Genomic DNA, 21076 nt, shown 5'->3' on the forward strand with positions numbered 1-21076 from the left:
CTTGGAGGCTCGTGCTGAGCCTTCCACAGCAATTCTGAAACTCAGTGCAGCGAGCTCTTAAAACATACTGCTGGGGGAGAGGAGCTGAGGCTGCCAGCACAAAAAAAGCTGTGAAGTTTAAGCCTCATTTAAAAGCCTCTGCAGTCACCTGAAAAACCTCACTCAATGGCTCTCAAGGGAAAGACAATTCTGAGTGTTCTTTAAAGCTCCTGAAGTACTTAAGGCTATGGATATATTTGTAGGTAATGACACACAGTGGGAAGAGACCTGCAGCTCTGAAAAAGACAGAGCTGATATCCACATTCAGTATTTGCGGAGAGGGATCTGCTTCTGCTGCATAAACTTTGCCATGGATCCTGAGCCTGAGCACTGGAGGGCAGCTGCATGGGGTGGGATGCAAGGAGGGAAACCCTGGAGAGTACTTTTGGGCTGAGCATCAGCTGAATGAAGGCTCATTCCCCTGTGGATCTCCATCACATGAGCCAGTGAAGTAGGGGCCATCCACAGGTTAAAAATCACACTCCTCATGCAAACAAAAAGCTGACGAGCGCATAAGCTGAAAGTGTGTTGTCTGGGACTGCCAAATTGCTTACCTGAAGGAAACCACCAGGACACTGTCCCATCTCCCACCACAGCTGCAGGATGCACCTCTAAAGCACTCTCCTAATGCATTGAAAAGGGACAGGAAAATGGCCGTGAGAAGAGGGAAATAAGGAGATAGCTGAGGTGCTGTCCCTTCTCCCTCCCTTTCTTCTTCAGAGCACTGAGATTAGCAAGAGGGAGGGCAGCCTCTGCACCCTGCCCCTCCCGAGGAAAGCTGAACCCTGATTTAGCACCTGCTTGGCAGATACTCAGACCATCAAAAGCCGGAGGATACCCTGAGGTGAAGCTCTATTGATGTGTAATACTTTGAACCAATGTATATTTCATTACTGTAGAGAGAGAGAATATGAATCAATAATTCAGGAGTAAGGAAAGGGGAAGGGATAGGTTGGAACCACTGCTGGAGGATGCATTTCACTTTTTGAAACACTTAAACTCTGTGGTTTTTCCAAAGACCACCTTGATTATATACCTACAGTCTTTTCAGTAAAGTCTTAAAGCCACTATACTCATCACAGGAACAATCATTTCTTACCCCATCACCCTAATCAATGAACAACATTTAACATAACGTTTCAGACCACAAACTTCCTTCTGGAGATTTTCTCTGATCCAGCCTCTCTCTGGAGGCAGGGGAAGAGAGAAGAGAGAGAAAATGGGGCTGGGAAACACTGAGAGAATAAAGATCAATTAATTGAACAGTAGTCAAAAGGAGGGAGGCAAAGTAGTTACACTGATTTAATTTTGAACTGAGCCTTGAAGAAGAGAAGATAAATGAAAGAAGAAAATTAGGAGAAAAAGGATTACTGATACAGGAAAAAATAAACCTGATTTTCCAGTGAAGAAAAACAGGTTGCTTTTTCTGAAGCATTAAGCTGAGATCTCAATTTCCAGCTGGAAGTATCTGGAGTTTCTGTAATTTCAAAGGGCTTAGAAGAAAACTATTTTGCAAAACATGTGCCTGTTTGCTTGGAAATACTGTTCCAAACTGTTTATTTCTCAAAACATTTTTTTGGAATTGTTGAAATATCCTCTTTCCAAAGGCAGAAATTTCAAATCAAAATCTTCTGATTTGAGGGTTAGAACATCTTCATCACACTAAACATTAGATATGGTTTTTGAATTGTAAAATGGTGGTATCAAAATGAAACACTGTACCTCACCACTTTAACTTTTTTTTTTTTTTTTTAACACAGATTGAAGCTGTTTCTTCATATTGCTTGGTTTTGTCCTGAAAAATTGCACAAGAAGTTATCCTAACCTGTTTTCTCCCTTTGTGGTAACCTGTGCAAGAAGAGCAACATGACATGTTACATGAAGTGGCAGGACACTGGATTGGTACACATTTCCTTCCATGGACTGCTCTGAAATCATTTAGCTTGTCCAAATGAAAGCTGTTTTTAAAGACAAAACTTAGCATCACCCATATGTGTAAAACAGGAGTACCAGTTCTTGTGATTCATTTGTAGAATGTGCATCTCTGTGAGCCCTCATTTGTTCAATGAGAAGCAGAACAAAGGCTGGAATATCTCTTTAGATTTTCTTACGGGAGAAAAAAGAAGAAGAAGAAAAAAGAAAAGATAGCCTGAGGTGTATTTAATTTGGCAAATATATAAGTACAGACATAAGTAGGTTAACTTTAAGCTGACAAGGCAGGGTTACTCATTAATTAATTAAGTTTGCAAATTAACTCCTGACAAAATTTCCACTAACTTTAGCAGCATTTGCTTGCCACTCCAGGTGCTTTCACAGGAGACTTTTTTAATTGAAAGACAAAGAATAAAGGACGTTAAGTAGCTGAGTTTTTGTTACAGCTGGAATCAAGCTGACACACTTAGACAATAACTTTGGAATGTTTTCTGAGGCTTTCCCAGCTCCTCTGGCATACTGGGCTGACTGGTCATGGCTTGACTGCCCTCCGGACTGGGAAGTTGATACATCCCAATGGTCATACCTGCCTCTGTGGTTCACCTGAAATCATGTATTTGCTTCTTTTAATGCTTCTTCACTTAATTTCTTTGTAGATTCATTCACAGGACTCATCAACATAATGACTGATATCATTTGGCGCTACACTGGAGATTTTATGGCCCCTGATATCGTTTGCAGGGTCGTTCGCTACTTCCAGGTATAAAAACCTCGTGCTTTGTGTCCCCACCGCAGCAAACTCTGACAAAAATGCTGTATAGAATTTGTTTCTAGCAGCAAAATAGCTAAATGCTGGAAATGTTCATTTAAAGGTGAAACACGTTAGTTAAAGCATATTAAATCTTTTAAATTTTGTGGGTAGGAAAAAGGAAAAATAGCTGGGTGAATATACAAGGGGGGGGGTTTTGCTTCTTCCTTTTTTTTTTTCCCCATAAGTTTTGAAATGCTCCTAGTTCAGAGTTCTCGCTGACATCACCTTCTGCAATAGATGCATCTCAACTGCTCTCTCATTATACTTTCTGCCCCAGGTGGTCCTTCTCTATGCCTCAACTTATGTGCTCGTGTCACTGAGCATAGACCGCTATCATGCCATAGTTTACCCCATGAAGTTCTTGCAAGGAGGTAGGAGAATTTCGGTACCTTGTTATTGCTATAGATACTATTGTATAATTTTTTAGTTTCCAAAATTCCTAACCTTGTTGCTATGAATTATTCATTCCTGCTCTGGCTACGTTTGAACTCTGTTACAGTTTTCCAAATGATGAGGGAGCTGTGGTTTCAAGATTTATTAAACTCCACTTAGCCCTCAGCAGTTTTCATAAGCATTGTGTTAGCAAAGAATGAAATGACATTTTTAAAAGTATAGTGGTTTTCATTATCTTCCAGCATTTTCAGAAGGTTATTAGGGGCAAAAGCCTTGTATCACTATACTGACTGTAGGAGCTGCAATATCTGTACTGTCTATTTATTCACATTAAAAAATAACTTGGATGGAGGGTGGGGTAGTCTAATTCATACAATAGTTTGATATATCTTCAAAATATATAGCATATAAGTTTGGATACCTATTGTTTCTTATAAGTTCTTCTGTTTGTTTAGTTTCAGGTTTTTTTACAGCATTCAGGTATATCCTGGCCTCTTAGCAGTACAGTTTAAAGAAAATTATTTCTTTCCTACAGAACCAAAGTGGGGTGTTAAGTACATTGCACTGAGTGAAGAAACAGAAATAGCAGGTGGGGAGGAAGAAGAACAGTTAGAAGAAGCATGAGGTCTGGAGGATGTGCTTTAATCAGATGCAAATATCATTCTTGTTTTGGAGTAATGATGGCTTTTGCCAGACGGCTCTATTCAGGGGATCAGATTAATGGTCCTTCTGGCCTTAAAAACCTGTGAGTCAATCACAGCTGAGACAGTGGTGCAGCTTTGGCAGATGTTAAGGTCTGGAAGCTTCAAATACTTGTGTGAAATTTAGATTTATATTCCCCAGTGTGCAGATCAACTCTTTCAGAACAGGGAGATGGATATCAAAGCTTTTTCAGAGGGCTTCAGGAGGGGTGGCATTGCTCTACAGCTCCTGCAGGAGGGCTCATAAACCAGGTGGGGCAGGGGCTCATAAACCTGCTGGCTGAGCAGGATGAGCTGTGGGACAGACCTGCTGGCATTTCTTCCTCATGCATGGTACGGGAAAAGCGGCACTTGTTAAATCACCACCTGGGCGTAGTAAAGAATTTGATGATTAATCTTTGAAAAGCACTTTGGAGTTGAAACAAACCCACGACAAATCATTTCAAATCTTCATAAAAGCTTTTTTTTTCTTTTATTCCATCTCCTATACCTATACCATAACAATTTTGGTTTTTTTTTTTTTTAAGACTGGAGAAGAGCAGACATTACCCCCAGTCAAGGGTAGCAGAGTCATCAGCTAGGTGCATCTCTAGTCAGGGGAAAAAGGTCACAAGCAGAGAGAAGTGACAAAACTGACAAAACTCACCTGCCTCTTGCCACCTGACACTGTTGCACAAGCAAAGACCATGTTCAAAGGAAAAAAAAAGGCAGCTGCAAATCCAAAAGAAGCTCTAGAGAGGTATATTTATTATAGCAACTTTCTGGAATATACATAAAATAATCACCTTTTGCACCTAGCTATTTCTTGCAGAGGTGCCATGTGGGATGCTTTTGAAATGCCCTCTTAGCTATTCTTCAGATAGAGAACAAAGAGATTTACAAATCTTTGTCATTGGTGATGACACAGAGGAACTTCATGAACAGTTCTGACTCAACCTGTGGCAAATTTCTTTCAAAATGAAACCCTCATCCCCCCAAAATCCTTCAATCACGAAACAAAAGAGTTCTTTCTTCTTACTGATTTAAAAAATTATGTTTCTGTGTAGCCTTGAAATATAATTTTAGAAAAAAAATCAAATATTTCACTTTGAAAATGTCAAACAATTTTTAAAATCGTGATTTAGTTACTAGCGCCAAGTCCTGCTAAAAAGCATTTGCAATGAGCTGTTCTTTGCATGGTTTTTAAGAAAGCAAACTTCAACAGCTGAATATTTTATACTTTGCAAATACATAAATGACCACAGAAAGTGCAGGATGGGAAGGAAATATACCTTCTAATCCTAAAGCTTTTACTGTAAGACACCTAATTCTACAACCAAGAGGGTATTAAGAATAAATTGTAAAATTAAGATCAAAAGAAGAAAAGAAACTGAGGAGTTATAGCAGAAAATATTTTGTAAATACTTCATCATGTTGAAAAGGTATGTGCAAACAACATGCAAACTAAACAATGGGTGAAAGAAGAAATGCTTAAGTAAAAGACAAAACCCAAAAATATGTAAACTGATCCTTGCATAGCTTTGGGCTGAAAACAGTGCTATCACTGAGATTCTGGAACATCTCTGCTCTCTCTGGATTTAAAACCTAATTTTAAAGTGGCACTTAATTTATCAAAGGATTGCATAGCATTGACATTCTGGATCCTTCCATGAGGTGACTCCCTGTCCCAGTTGCTGGGAGTAGAGAGATGTGCTCGAACCCATTGTTACAGTGTGTGGATGGTGGGAGCAGAGCAGAGGGGACAGTCACATGGAAATATCTTTTAGGAGAGTCAGAGCCAGAGCTCACAACTGAGATTCCCACCCCAAGCCTGCGAGCTGGTCGTGGCCACCCCGGCATGGAAAACTCTAAAGCAAAATGCTCAGACTGGTTGAATAGAATATTGTATTTCAAAAGTTGTTATTTGATTTCATTTATAACAGATACAGCTCTAGTTATGTGATTTGCTGGCATTTAGAGCATATTAGAGCAACTATTAAAAATGCAGCATAAAAAAAGCCCTGCTGGTGAGGCAGAAGATTAACATTATTCTGATAAAAAAAAAATCTACTTACCTATCAGAGCCCTGTAAAGCCCTTTAGACTAGCAAGGCCATATTCTACCAAATGCAAGGGACATTCAAAAATAGGAATAAATGAACACTGCAGGAAATGAGTGTTCATTTGTGTATGAAACACAAAGATACAATACCACTCTTGCCCAACCGAAATTGCCCAGTTCTGTTCAAATTAAGGTCATGCTATACAATACAAAAAAATATGGTTTCTTTTCCAGCTCTGATCTTTTTCAATTAGAAAAACACAGGTGGGCCCCACTGAGGCTTGCATGATTGTAGTTTAAGTAGTTAGCTCACATTTGAAATGTCCTTTCTGTCAGGAAATATTTTTCAAAATTTATTCTTAATATCCCTTTTGCTAAGTTTATTCTGTTATGCTTTGGGAAACTTCACAGTTCTCTTTTGCCTGTACAATATTTATAGCCTTAATCTAACCCTCTCACTTACGCAGATGTCATCAGAGTTCCCTTAAGCCCTAGATTAGCAAGACCATACTTTGCTGAACGTGGGTAGCATTTAAAAATGAGCAGGATAACTGAGTATTTGCAACTGATGTTTTATAAAGCATAAAATTACTTTTTGAATGTTTCACCCACATGCTTTTGTATTGCTCTTTGAGCTTCAAGGAGGAAAGACATACTTCTTGATATGCATAATTTAAAGTGATTTTCTATTTCACACACAACCTCGGGTATTTTTTAGGACAATAAAGTATTTGAACACTAAAGCTTCCCAGATCAAAAAAAATCTGTTCCCATCTGTTCTTCTCGCAGTCTGGCTGAGGAGGAACAACTGTCCCCGAGAATCATAGGTACTCTGCAGATCAGCCCTTTTTCCCCACACTTTTCAGCTAGAGCTAACTGGATTTTAGCCAGAAGGTGGAGGTTTTTGAAAATTAAAGCCTTGGGACTTTTTGCTCCAACCCACTGATATTTACAAAATCCCGTGGGTGCCACTAGGCATCACTTGGTTTCCCACTTGTTTTTCCCCACCTGGCAGTGGCCAGAAATCAAGAGGATGCAGTAACCCAAACCTGATTGAGGTTTTGGGATCCTTCAGCTCCTGTTCTTCACCATGAAGTCCAGCAGGATCTCCCAGTTCCTGTATTTTGCAGCAGATAAAACAGGGCTGGGCACTCGAGCACCATCATCTGCCCGGTCTCATGGTTAGCAGTCCACTCTTGGCGTGACTTGGGGTTATCAACAGGAGCTGGGTTTGGTCCCCATCATGATAAAGAGAAGTGCAGGGGATGCCCAGGCTCTTCAGGTCCACATTTCTTTGGGACAGTAAAGTTGCAGCTGGAGTTAAAAGCAGATGGTTATGCAGTCTTGTTCTGATCCTGAATTGAGGCATTTTCTTTTTCCTCGTAGGAAATGTTTAGCAATCTTTCTCCCTTCAAGGTTCATCGCGAGGCATGAAGTAGGGCAGGCCTGCAGTCCTTTACATCCATTCATGATGTTTTCTTGGTGGCATAGAGGTACCATTTGCATTTCATGTTTCTGACTTGCTGACCCTGACCAGTGCCTTTCTCGTAGTGTTTCAGATTCAACAGGGCCTAAACATCCTTAAATAAAACTTGCAAAATACAAGCCCATAATGGCGTGACAATTTATCATGAAAAAGCGATGAAATCCCTATTCTCCTTTGAAGTCTTTTCAGCATCAGCCAGCTGCAGCCTAAAATTCCCTTTCTTCACAGAATTTCTTCCTCCTCCCTGCCTTTCTGTCAGTAGTGCTGCAAGAGTTCACTCGCACCAACAACCCCACTGACACTGTCTGTTTGACTCTCGTACACAGAAAGACAGGCGAAAGTGCTTATTGGAGTGGCTTGGAGCCTCTCTTTCCTGTTTTCCATACCAACTCTGATTATTTTTGGGAAACGGCAGCTCTCCAATGGGGAAGTGCAGTGCTGGGCTCTCTGGCCTGATGACTCCTACTGGATCCCCTACATGACCGTGGTGGCTTTCCTGGTGTATTTCATTCCTCTGATCATTATCAGGTAAGCCTGAACCCCAGTCGGAAAGTGTGTGGTGAAAGCTGTCAAGTGTGCAATCAGCTTAATGCTTTAATTTCTACTCATTCATTACAATTTCATTTCCATACCTGCTGCATAGCTGCTTTGGTTTTTATCACATAATACACGGGTCGTTGTACTTGCCCTGGGTGTTCTCCGTGTGATATTAACTGCCAGAAACACTTTCTCTGAAAAAAGGAATGAATCTCTGAGTGTGTCCACTTACCTCCACAGCTTCAGGCTTGAAAGATATTTTTATAAACCCAGTATGAATATTTATCCATTATTACAAAAGATAATTTTAATAGAAGAACAGGAAACTACACTTAGCACTAATTAAACTAAAATTAACTTGAAGTGCTCTCAAGCTTCATAGTACTCGACAAGTGTTCCTTCACCAGGACTGGAAAGAAATCTCCAAGCATGGAAGCTGCCAACCACTCCTAAAATATGAACAAATGTAATTCTTCCTGGTTTGTAACAGGAAACCTAAGCTGTAGATATTTTAGCCTGATTTGCCCCAAATCCCAAAGACAATCTGCAGAACCTGTATTAGACTGAGGTCAACCAGTACTGCAGACTGTGCTTTGTGGTCAGTGAAGTTTATCGCCTCCCTCTAGGGCACTGCCATTAGCTCCATCAAACAGAAGTTAACGAGCCACGAGGAGCCACCAATGCAAGAGAGCAGTCAAAATCAGATGTGGAAGGGGAGTGAGGCTCCTTAACTGCCTCAAAGTGCTGCCAGTGGCAATAACATTTCTTCAAGCCCCATTTTTCTTTCCTTTTTTTTCTCTTTCACTAACAAGGTTACAATTGTATTTCTTTGTGTCCATCTCTTCTTGTTAGCAGCAAGAAAGACTTGCTGGGACTTCTTTTTTTCCCCCATAATTTGGTGACGGGCTGCTTGGACTCTGAGAGGGGAACTAAGTTTGCAGTGTCCCTTGGATTTATCTCTTGGTCCATCTGCTTTTCCAACAAGTTATGAGCCATGAGTCTCATTTAGCTTCCTGCTTATTAGTACCCTGGGTGAGAGTGGGGTGTGCAGAGGCTGATCTTTTCTAGATGATGACAGGACTGACTACATAACCTAAATAAATGCCTGGAAGTTTATTACTGTTTTATCACAGAGATCAAGTTCTGCATCTTCTAATGGTAACAAGTTTATCTCTGATAGAATCAAAACCATGTGGCTCTTGAACTCATCTAGATGACTTTTTGATATGGATTCAAAATGGACCAGTGTTGCTCCCTGAGAAAAGGGATGATTTTTACACTTTGCTCGCAACATGTCAGTTTGCTAAACCTTCCATTTTTGTGCCAGATTGCATAGACATAATAAAAAAAAATCAAGAAAGTTCTTCTTAAAGAAAGGACACGATGGCACAATGGCAAGAGAGGGAAAATTACTCCCAAGTTGTCCAATGGCTCTTCCTAGGTAGGATCATTTCTCTGTCTCTGAAAGCCAGCCTAGTTTTCAATATACAAAAAAATATTCTTGGTAATACGTAAATAAAAATGTGGGTAGATCTGCAGCCCAGCAGTAGCAGCAAAAGCAATAAACATACACTGCACGGACAAAAAGCAATTTAACAGTGAAAAAAAATGGCACTAGAAAACTTTGAGGCTGCCTGTTACTGTGAAAGGGGTTCTTTTATTAGCTTTCTCAAATAGGTAGCAGTTGGGAAATTCTAGCCAGCATCTTAAGTGTTCTAGGAAAAAGAACCCACAGCCTGCCCAGTTACAGTCATTCCATAGGTGTGTGAAACATCTCTTTCACACTCAAACATACAGATTTGCATGGTTTCTATTACAGACCAGCCACTCCTTTTACACACCATCTATACTTGCCTGGCAAGAAAAGGGAAGCTACAGAGCAATAAATATTTCAGAGCTGTTGACATTATGCTCCCCTCCTCCCTGCCAAAGAAAGATATTCAAACCAGATCAGCTCTGTGACTTGCTTTACGGTAGATCCCCAGAAGCAAGAAGGTGATGAAGACATGAGGGGAAAGAGAAAGGCAGGGAAACTGGCATTTCATGTGATTGCCCTGACATCTGAGACACAAATAAAACATCCTAAAATTTTTGTGGCTTTAACCTTAAGCAACTTTTACACAAGAAGTTTATGGCAGGACAGGAACTAAAACCACTGGCTTTGGAGCCAGGAGCAGCACAGTGTCCGTCACCTGCCCAGAAACATTCCTGGTTTCACTGTTTATTAACACAAATGCTCCTGTGTCCTTGCCAGAAGAAGTCAGATTTTTGACAGGTCCAAAATGGTGTCTGGCACTGGAAGGAAGGAAGGGGAGTGGTGCAGGGAAAGATTTATTTTGTGCTGATTTATTTCTAGTTGTCAGTGATACTATTTTCTTCAGAACAGGGAGGATTGTCTAAAACCACAGAAAAAGAGGATTAGCATCAGGGCAAGGTCAGCAGAGACATTATGAAAAAATGCCATGCAATTTGGAAGGAAATGGCTATTTTTTGGAACACCTTTTTTAAGTCTCAAGCATAAAAGTGAAGGTTGCAGCTTCCCAGCTGATGTATCTGTAAAACATCTGTCAACACAGCCTGAAGGTGTGACATCTGTTTCTTTAAAAGTTATTGGCAGTCCAGGAGTTTAAAGCTAATCCACCTGATGTAGCTGCAGCGTACAAATACTCTGGTAAGCAGTTTGTGGCTCAAGAACAGCAGGAATGGCTGTTAACATCTTCAGGGACTCGGTTTCTCTGTAAAAGTTTTGTTCCACCCAATACTTTCAGATGCCCAGGAGGTTTGATGACAAGCGAGATGCTATTTCATGAGGGTGAGAGAGATCACATACATCCCAGTTGTGTGTTACTCTGCCAAGAGATTATTTATAAATATGAAAGGCAATATTTAATAAATGTAGGAAGGCATTTTGTGATTTTTTTTTTTTTAAATTTATTGACCTTTAGCCGAAGATGTTATTCAAAAAATGCCACAACATAACAATGGAGAGAGGATCCATAAATGTGCAACTGAAGAGCCAAGGATCAGTAGAGGAGGCCGTGAGTACATATAAGCAGAAGCCAAGGCATATGCCACACTTAGTGAGGAAGCAAGGCAGGATGCACACAGGGAAAAAAATGAAACCTTTTCTGCAAGAATTCATATTGTTTGCGCAGCTACTTTATTTTCTCTGCTGAAGCACTCTGATTTAGCTGCCTGGCAGGTGTCTGACGCAATGTGGGACACTGGCTGGCGGAGTTAATTCTTAATTAGTTCTGCTGCCTGAATCTGCTGAAAACCTAACCTCTAGAGCAAAGCAGTTCACTGATGACAGCACTTTTTCTGGTGCTGCTCATCTGAAGTGCGTACAAAGGATAAAATCTTACTTTTCAGGTGCAGGACTTAATTCCACACTAGATATGCTGCTTTGGCTGAGCTGTTTTCACTTGTTACAGTCCAGACACCATCATCTTTTAAGCTTCTCTCATCCATCCCTCAGCTCTCTCAGTAGAGCTGATTTCACATGTTCCTGACAGCCTTCAAACAACTTGCAGGAGTTGTGTTATTCATAACACTGCAGCCCATGGAATGAATTATTTAGCTGATAACCTTATGCTCACTCTGGAAAACCCTTCCACTGACAAGCTAAACCCCCAGATGCGGTGTGAGCAAACTCTATAGATTCCAAGCCAAAACATGAACCAGAAGAAAACACCATTCTCTACCTCCCCACCCTGCTTTTTAAAAAAATGTATATATAGAAAGGTAATTTATTAAGAAAACTGCAAAAACCTGAAAGATTTTCATACTTCTGAGGTCTATTCCTGCCACTTCTTCACAACTAGAGAATCAGCAATCAGTTATCAAAGAGCTTGTGGTTTTTCAGCAAGTTTTTTTATCTGATTATAATACCAATGAACAAGAACTGAATAATGAAAAGAAAAAGTAAAGCTATGATTTGTATTTTTAATCCAAGTGTGTGGATATCTTTGAGAGCTGAAAAAAGTGGAGAATATTTGTTCTTTTCATAGTAAAACTTCCCTTGTCCCCACTGTCTCAGTGTAGTACAGGAAGGGCCACAGATTGTGAGTCAGGTATTTCTTTACAGTGCTTAAAAACTGGACCTGTTCCCTCTTATTTACATTATTCTACCACTTTTTCTGCAGCTGATATTATAAACTGACTAAACCCCAGAAAACTCATAAAAAGTAATTAGGGAACCTGCAGTAATTAGTTCTCTCCTCTTCTGGGACAAGTGTCATCAGCTATAACCAAAGCCTTTTCTCCTATGCCAAAATACCCTAAGCAAAGCTCAGATGGTATCTGTGATGGTTGAAAACCTCTGGGGCACTGCTGAACAGAGGTTAAATATGGGTCAAATCAAGATTACACACTGCTCTCCTGTAAATATTTGCACCTGGGCCCCTCAGAACCTGTGATGGGGAGACAGAAGACCTACTGGGTTTCTATTCTGCATTGCTGCTCTGTGCCAAAACATAATTATATTCTGGCACTTGAGTATCCAGAAATTCAGAGTTTTTTAGCTGTTATTCATGATTGCTAAATATATTTTTTATATTTTAAGATTATAAATATAATACATAGACATTTACCTAATATAATTGTAAACTCATGTTTTAAAAAAAAATTGCTAAAGCTCCTCTTGAAGCACAGAGGGAAAAGATATCCATCTGCTGTTTAAAATCTAAACTCCAAAGAGAACATTTGCTTTGGAGCAGCTGAAAAATAATTAGACGAGAAAAAAAACAGAATCAGCTAAAAGGAAAAATATGGAATTAAACCCAAGGCATTGCAGTGAAATAAAAAATAGATTAAATAAAAGGTATTTCTCTGAATTAAATCAAATAAAGGGACTGGAAAGACCATTAATAAAAATACTAAAGGTCATTTTTTGAACTAGATTCAGTGAGCCCATTCATTTTTGCCTGTGATTTCCATTTCTAAATAAAAACTTTAGATTTTCCACATATGTTCTAATATCTGCCCATCTCTTCACTTACCCATTACACATGCCTGCAATGGTTTGTTCAGATGAGGTTACTTTTCTCTTTAGACAAATAGTGCTGTAAATTAGCTACCATAAAACAAAGCAGATGCATCACTTTGCACAGATAATTTATAAGGAACAATAGGATGATAAATAGAACAGGGGGCTTAAGTGCACTTTTGCCACCCCTTTTACTAGAAAATACTGAGGCTGTGTGGGATGCTGTCATAGTGCAATTATTTACTTAAAAAAAATCGGTATTTGAAGAGTAGGCAGATCAATAATGCTTATGATTGTTAATATCAATACATAGATTTACCAGAACAAAGTTTATTAAAAAAAAAAAAAAAAGTGGTCTATGAATTAAAGATGGGGTGGGATTATTCACAGTTGCATTTGTATGACTAACCATGAGTTACATATTTACATGGATAAAAAATGCTGTAAATACCAATGAGGCATATTAAACAACACCATTAACTAATATCAGGTTATGATGAACATGCCTCTTAATTCTTTAGAATTTGGATCAAGCTAAATTGTTTTTGGAGATGCAAAGAGTTTAATTTCTGAGATACATCCATAATGTGAGCCATATTTTTGTGTTTTCTGTATCTCGAGATATGCGTTTTATCAGGGTTAGAAAAATAATCACATTTTCAGATCAAAAGCATGTCCTTTCTCTCCTGTGGTCTTCAAAGCCTGAGCAGCTACTTTTCAGAATGGCTTGGATGAGTTTTTCATCCAGCTTTGACTTTTCCACCGTAGTACCCTTTCATTAGTCTCTCACTTACAACCTGGGCTGGAAGAGAAGTGCACTGTGCACTTACAGATGCAAAGAAGCCTGACAGCATCTGGACCTAAAGAACTGCACATCCCATCTCCCAGTGCTTTCAGTGGAGACAAGGGCAAGCAGCATGCAGGCATATTACATGGGTTGGAAAAAGAGGTTTGTGGCAATGTGTACCACGTGCTTTTACACCTTGGCATTATATAATTACATATAATTATATAATACAGTGAAGGCTGAGCAGTTCAACATCCAGAGGAAGGGAACAGAGATTAGGATATGGTTGGAATGGTGCAGAGTATTGCCAAACACTCCTCTGAATACCAGTTTGTCATCTGTTCCCTGCTACTCTTTTCTCATCTGCCACTTTATTTTTCTAGTGAGAATTTCTTTGAGATTTGACCAACCTCTTCATCCTCCTCCAACCGCCTTTCCCAAGAAGGAAAGGAGCTACAAATATATTCTGTAAAAAGGCTTATTTTCCCTTGTAAGAAAAATACTTCTCTTCCATAAGCGCTCTCTTTTTACTTTTGTGGCTTTGAAACACACATGAAGTTGCCTGTTGTGATCCCATGCTTTAGGAGACATGTTTCTGGAAATTCCAATTTCTTTGCTGCGTGCCACCATTGCTGGGGGAAAAAAAACAGATTAGGCACTACTACAAACTGGAGTCCCAGAGAGATCAAATCATAAATGAATAACTGTGGCTGGCACAAGATTTGCTCAGAAGTTTACCTAGTATGACAAGTGACTCGTCTTTCCTGACACCCACTCTGAGCAGCTTTACACCACCTCCGGTCCACTCCTGATAAGGAAGGCTCCAGTGGCTGCAGCTATACAGAATGAAAGGTGAACAGAGGCAAAAACACCCACACAGATCCACTATGTTGGCGGTACTTTATAAGATGCTGGGTGAAAACAAGAATTCAACTTTCCTCTGGAGTTCTAAAAATTAAGGTTTCAAATGAATCAGCATGTAATCTCATATGTGAGATGCCAACGAAGAAGACAGATGCTGTAACTGTATCTGGCAAAAGACATGCCCCTACCAGACTCTGCAGCCAAGAGGGCAGGAATTCTGGGGTCAAAGGGAAAGCAAGTGAGAAGCCTGGCTTCATAATTCAATCCTTATGGCATTTGGCTGAAAGTAAGGAGTCTGAATATTTTGACTACAGAGTTAGACTCCATTATCCTGATGCTTAAGGAACTCTGAATATGTCCTGGTGGACAAAAGAAAATCTGCATCAGAGAGGACATTGTTTCAATTGCAGATAAAGAGGTCAGGCTAGAGCTGGCAGGATAGGAAGAAAATAGAAATAGGGCTTTTAAGAGCTGGCTGGAAATTTTTTTGAGATGACAACAATTATCATTATAATACATTCTGATTCATTGGAATAATCAAAGGTGAAATGATACGTAAATTTTCCACCATTGTCTGTAAAGATACAGAGAAACTCTCAAGTGTATGAGCTGTTAAATAAACAGGCTCTTGAAAAGCCAGGAGATAAAAGGAAAATGTTTAAATCAGCTGGGAGCCAAGCTGGACTTTTGAAGGGATTAAGGAGAGCAAGTTGTAGTCCACGGCAGATGCATGCAAACCCCTCACCGGGCAAGGATGCTACGGCTCTGCTGCACAGCCCTGACTGCACGTTGAATTTACAGCTCTCACCTACTAAGCCTGGAAACCAGATGGCTCAAACTTCCACAGAAAGGAAACCTCCAAACCTCCACAGCTTTTTGAGCACAAATACTGCCTTTGCAAGCACGTCAACAGTTGAGGGTGCTGTAGGAAATACTCGTATATCAGTCTGAAAGCTCTAATAAGAATAATGCCTCTTCTGATAACAAAAAATGCCACATGACAGTAAGACACATTTTTGCCTTTATAAAACACCCTGGAATTATGTCCTTCATTGCACCTTTTTCACATAAGCACCACTAAGGTTTAGGGCAATTAACATCATCAAGAAAATAGCTCTTCAGCCTGAAGGAATTATTTTTACCTATTCTATATTAAATCAATAGAAGAGCAGACTGGTTACTGCATAGGGAAAGATAATAACTATTCAAGGTCATTGTGTATTAGGGCAGTTTTTATCTTTCCTACTGAAAGTATATAAACCTCCCTAAATATGCAAATTGTGGTGGAACTGGTTTTGAATCATCTAATTCTTCCCATTTATCTGACACTTCTGTCCTCCTTGATTGCCACCACAGGACCCTGAGACCCAAAACTGAGCACTGCTGTATTTATTTGCATTTCTCATGGATCCTGCCCTTATCAAATTCCCCAGGGTGAAATTTTATTCACCAGCTTCATACCCACAATGTAGCAGCAAAATAGAAGCGCATATACAGCGAAACCAGGTCCCTCCCTTGCTTGCCTCATCAGAGCTGGTGTTCTGGGGCTGATACTCAGATGGATTTGGCTTTGGCTAGCTCAAAATCACCAATGAGCTCTTGCCTGTGAGATTTTTGGCCAAACCACTGCATTCCTCTGAGCCTCAGATTTGACATCTACAAAGCCAGGACAACCATAAGGACTTCCATGGTGAAAAGTCTTCAGATCTGCTTCTGAAAAATACTGTGGGAGAGTCATATCATATTTATTATTACTATTATTACTATTATTGTCATTTACTATTATTATTCCTATGCAGTCCCATCATCTCTGTGAACTCCTTACATATAGATGAGTGTGCTCTTAGAGTACAAATGACCAGGATGTCTGTTAAATTTATTGTGCCTAATACCAGCAACTCTTCCCCTTCTGCAGCGTCATCTACTCAATTGTGATTCGAACCATCTGGGTGAAGAGCAAAGCTCAGGCTGTCATCATATCCAGCTGTCCTGGTGAGTCTCAGCACACCCATGACTCCAGCCTCACAGTTCAATTCCAGCTGATTCTCACAAATCTGGGAGTGCTTGGACATGCAGTGTCACATAGGGCCCCCACCACTGCATTGGGAATGGGGTTTCTGTATATGTTGATTCATAACTCATTTCTACATTATTTACCTTCTTTCCTTTGACACTAAATTCTCTTTAGAGACACAATAGGAAACATCTGTGAGAAAATGAACAAAGAGTAAAAACTACTTATTCTAGAGGTTAGAATTCCTGTTCCTAGAACTTTGTCCACTTCCAGAATAGTTTTTTTTCTAGCATATACTAAGCAACACTTTTTCTGTGTTTTCACGTGTCCTTGCAAGTTTGAATTTTGTTCAAGATCAGAAACTGCTGGCCACAGAAAGCTCTGAAATTATCTGAGTGTTCCATCCCAGGGCTATACATGCCTCAATGCTTCAGGAAGATCTACTCTGCTTACATTTCCCCTTTTTATTTTGGGTGGCTCAGGTTTTGATTGTTCAACTTGAGCAGACTTGCAAGTGTCCAAATTTCAGGAAATACTGAGATCCTGACTGACACCAGGGGAAGATGGGGCTGTGTATTCCTGTCCTGCCTGCCAAGGTACACTGACACATCCACGCACCAGTCCTATTCTTTCACTAGCTGAACTGTTCTTTTCCCAGGTGGCAAAACCTCCACTGGCTACACCAGGCGTGGGTTCATATCCAGGGCGAAAGTGAAAGCGATCAAATACAGCATTGTAATTATCCTTGGTAAGTGAAAAGCCCCACAGCTGGAAGCTAGGGAGGATGCTGGCATTAGGAAGCTGCTTTTCCTCAGCAACCTCTATCATCAGCAGACAAAGTAGATGGCTTGGAGAAGGAGCTTTACTTAGACACCTAGCTTGCCTTCTGATCTTGTCCTTCCTCTCTCTTCTGGCTGATACACTCCTATTTTAGGCATCTGACATAAGCCTTAAATGAAATTGGGTGCACAGCCCCTTGTGTGCATAAAGACATTAAAGAGACAATGTCTAAAAGGAAAAAAGGAAGGAGTCATCTCTTTCCTATCCAGACTGCTGAAAGATTTGGCAACTGAGTTGTCTTTTAGGCTTAGAGACACTGTGAGGCATGTGAGCTGCTGGGGTGGTGCAAGGGAGAGAAGAAGAGGTCAGATGTGCAGCAATTGCATTTGATGTCACAGGTGTGTTGCCTGTTAAGATGAAAAGAATGAGCTCTCCTTTCCCAACTGGGCAGCAGATGACGTAGTGCAGGTGTTCTCTGTCTCCTAGGGAAATGACATTATTGTGATGCAATTAGGAGGCTGATATTCTATCTCAGTAAATAAGGGCAGCATCACACAGGGCTTGTGATTAGCTGCCAGAGACATGCAGGAAAGGAACCGCAGCTGTTTACTCCCGAGGGCTGACAGTCATCCCTTGACACTGAAAAAGAGATTGCTCCTCTTTCCAACACTATGCAAAATTCAGATTGGAGAATATTGTGAGAACAGCCACTCGAGTAGCTTAGCTCACTGTCTAGTGCTAGCATCTGCACATATGAGAGAGGCCAGTGTGATTCATATGGCTCATAAGCCCAAGAGCAGCTTCTCCATGTCTGAACTTTTGTGCATGGCAGTCAGAGAACGCTTTTGCCAGACACAGCTACTATTGCAAGGCCATCAGATGCTGAGAACCCACATGGATGCTCAGTATTTCAGCAGACCTTGACGATGTTAGGCACCCAGCATCTCTTGATGTACAAACAGATTGACACCTAACATCTATGGATTTTTTTAAAGCCACCTAAAGTTCTGCGTAGTCAGTGCTATGATCCACATTCTGACACCGTGTATTGCTATTTTGCATATATCTGTGCACAGACACCTCCTGTTTGGTTGTTTTAGAAAACAGGAGGGGAGCTTAACTCTTCCTTGCATTTTCAGTGAGCACTCAGCTAACTGCCAGCAAAGAAATTCTGATTAATGTGACAAGAAAGCGGGCATGAAGTCACTCTGCTGTCTCACCTGGGTCAGGATGTGATCATGTGTCTCATTTCACAATTATCTATGTGTTTGCAACCCAGGTATTTATAGCTTAGTTGAGTGAACTGCCTGTCTCAACATTTCTATGTAAATCCTGAATCAAAATCCTTTGTGAGAAGAGACGGCACAGAAATTTGTGAGGGATGGATTAATTCCCTATGCCTGCAAATAAAGCTAGATCTATGGCCTTTTTTCCCTATCACCTCTGAACAAAAGCAGGGGCTATGAGCAGTACAGTCCTCTTTTCACTTCCTCAAATTCATCTCTCAAATGGCAGTACAGGAAATTAGGAGAATCTTCCTGCACACTCCATGTACACAGCACCTTCAGCCAGCATGCCAAATGTCATGTTGGTTTGCAGTAATGCAGTGTGAAAGAGTGTCATTCCTTGCTCCTGGGTGTCTGAGAACCTTATTTTAATAGGTGGCTGTGACAGGCAGCACTGTCACGGAACGGCATTTTGGCTGTGTGTACATTTAGATTGGCTGCTCACTCCAGGGACCATTAAAAGAGCACTTCACTATAACTGATGATGCTTTAACTGGCTACCTATTTACCCTTTATGTGTTGTGTAGTGTTCAGAAGTGTCTCAATATGTCTAGAGGGAGCACTCCAAACACTTAGAGAAACACACGTAATGTATTTTATAGGCATTAAAATAAAAATAAAGACAAATAAAAGCACAATCTAATAACTATTCTCTTAAATAAGATCTTGAATGGGGAGAGGGTTTTGTTTTTGTATAAACAGATATTTATGTGTTATGACAGTCTCTCCAAGAGTGTGTAATTACCTCCCCAAATTGCTAAACTATCCAATGTCAAGCTCTTCCTCTCTCTGTCTCTTCTGCAGCATTTGTTCTCTGTTGGAGCCCTTACTTTCTTTTTGATATCCTGGACAACTTCAACATACTCCCTGAGACCAAAGAGCGCTTCTACGCATCTGTGATTATTCAGAACCTGCCAGCCTTGAACAGTGCCATCAACCCCCTCATCTACTGCTTCTTCAGCAACAGCCTCTGCCCCCCTTTCGAGTATTGCTCCTTTACTGTCACTCGGACAACCCCTAAGAAGGGAGGGAACACATAAACACAGTCCCTAAACTGATTAACTATTTTTGACTCCTTTAATTCTGACCATTCTTTATTTTTTGTAGGGAAAGAAGAACTCAAAGGCTGGGGGGAACTTTCCGGGACAGGAGCGATGGAAGGCAGGAGATGCAGGTCCTGTCCAAACCAGAATACATCTAGCACAGACAATGCTCTGCAAAGCCACGGTGGCACCTGGACAGAGGAAAACAGAAGTCCCCAACAGGTGAAGTGGATGGGCACTGACTGGCAAGAGCCTGCACCTTGTGCTCTTGTGCACCCTACAGCACATATATTTTGGATGGGCACTGCAGCTTCATCAATTGCACACTGCCAGTGCCAAGCTCAGCATGGGGGTTTGCATGCCTCTGTTGCGAGGCTTCCTCTTGACCCTCTGTTTAAAGCAAGCTGTAATCTATGTGCTCCAAACAGCAAAAATAATTGTAAATGGTGTCTAGTAAGAGTCTTTTCTATTTTTCAGGAGTCACTAAAAGCCATCTACTGTACCATCTGGCTCATATAACTGATAGAGTGGTTACAAGTAATTACAGAGCAAGGACCCCAGTTAAAATGCAAACACAGGCACTTTTCCAATGAGAAGACACCACTGTCACTCTATGTAATTATATCTGGGTTTCATACAGAGCCACTTACAGAGACGTAGCCAGAGAAGAGGAGAGTGAGGGCTGGGATACTGCCTGCCATATCACTTAGCCCACCTTCTCAGCTCACACCAGCTGCATTGTCCCTGTAGCTCTTCCTCCCTTTCCAGTGTGATATTTCCCTGCTGTTCTGCCTTGCGACATCAGTGGCACCCCAGTGTCCCAGCAGGACTCACACTTGACACATCCGGACAGCCATTTATTTCTAGGTTACTAGTGAATGGTTCACCAGCCCCTCCCAGACCCCTTGGTGCATCCTATGTGCAGGTTCTTCCATGCTTCTGGGGCAAAGGCCCTGAGCAATCTCTTCAGGATCCTATGGGGAGCTGCCATGCAGGGCACTTAGCCAGTGCAGATCTATCTCATCACCCACAAGGCAGCATTTCCCTATCCTGTGCCCCCTGTAAATCATCCCTGTCACTTAAATCATGCAGGGAACCATACACATCTTTGCACAAATTCAGAGTTGGAAAAATACTGAAATTAAACCATAGAGCTCAAATTACATTTAGAAAAAAATATCTGTTCTTAGTCCAGTCTTGTAGGTTTCATTGTAGGTTTCACAGAGCACTGAAGGTCCAGTAGAGCTTTGCTGCAGAGTGCCCAAGCAGCTGGGCTTCCCCTTTCCCCAGCTCTCTGGGCATCCTCCTGCCACATTATTCCCAAATGTAAGGAAGAATTTCTCATGCAGGTGGCGGGGGGGGGGGGGGGGTGTGAT

General features: G+C 40.9%; 1 protein-coding gene across 1 annotated transcript in view; it reads left to right on the forward strand.

The window, feature by feature from the left end:
• Nucleotides 1–19858, forward strand: part of NPSR1 (neuropeptide S receptor 1) — a 56154-nt gene extending 36296 nt beyond the window's left edge. Inside the window, exons 3-9 of the mRNA XM_069007600.1 lie at nucleotides 2628–2731; nucleotides 3060–3153; nucleotides 7729–7930; nucleotides 16493–16569; nucleotides 17250–17339; nucleotides 19462–19642; nucleotides 19765–19858. Coding sequence (XP_068863701.1) covers nucleotides 2628–2731; nucleotides 3060–3153; nucleotides 7729–7930; nucleotides 16493–16569; nucleotides 17250–17339; nucleotides 19462–19642; nucleotides 19765–19858 — 842 coding nt within the window. The remainder of the gene's footprint in view (nucleotides 1–2627; nucleotides 2732–3059; nucleotides 3154–7728; nucleotides 7931–16492; nucleotides 16570–17249; nucleotides 17340–19461; nucleotides 19643–19764) is intronic.
• Nucleotides 19859–21076: the final 1218 nt, after the last annotated feature.

Source organism: Aphelocoma coerulescens, chromosome 2 (genome assembly GCF_041296385.1).
Source record: "Aphelocoma coerulescens isolate FSJ_1873_10779 chromosome 2, UR_Acoe_1.0, whole genome shotgun sequence".
Lineage (NCBI taxonomy): Eukaryota > Metazoa > Chordata > Aves > Passeriformes > Corvidae > Aphelocoma > Aphelocoma coerulescens.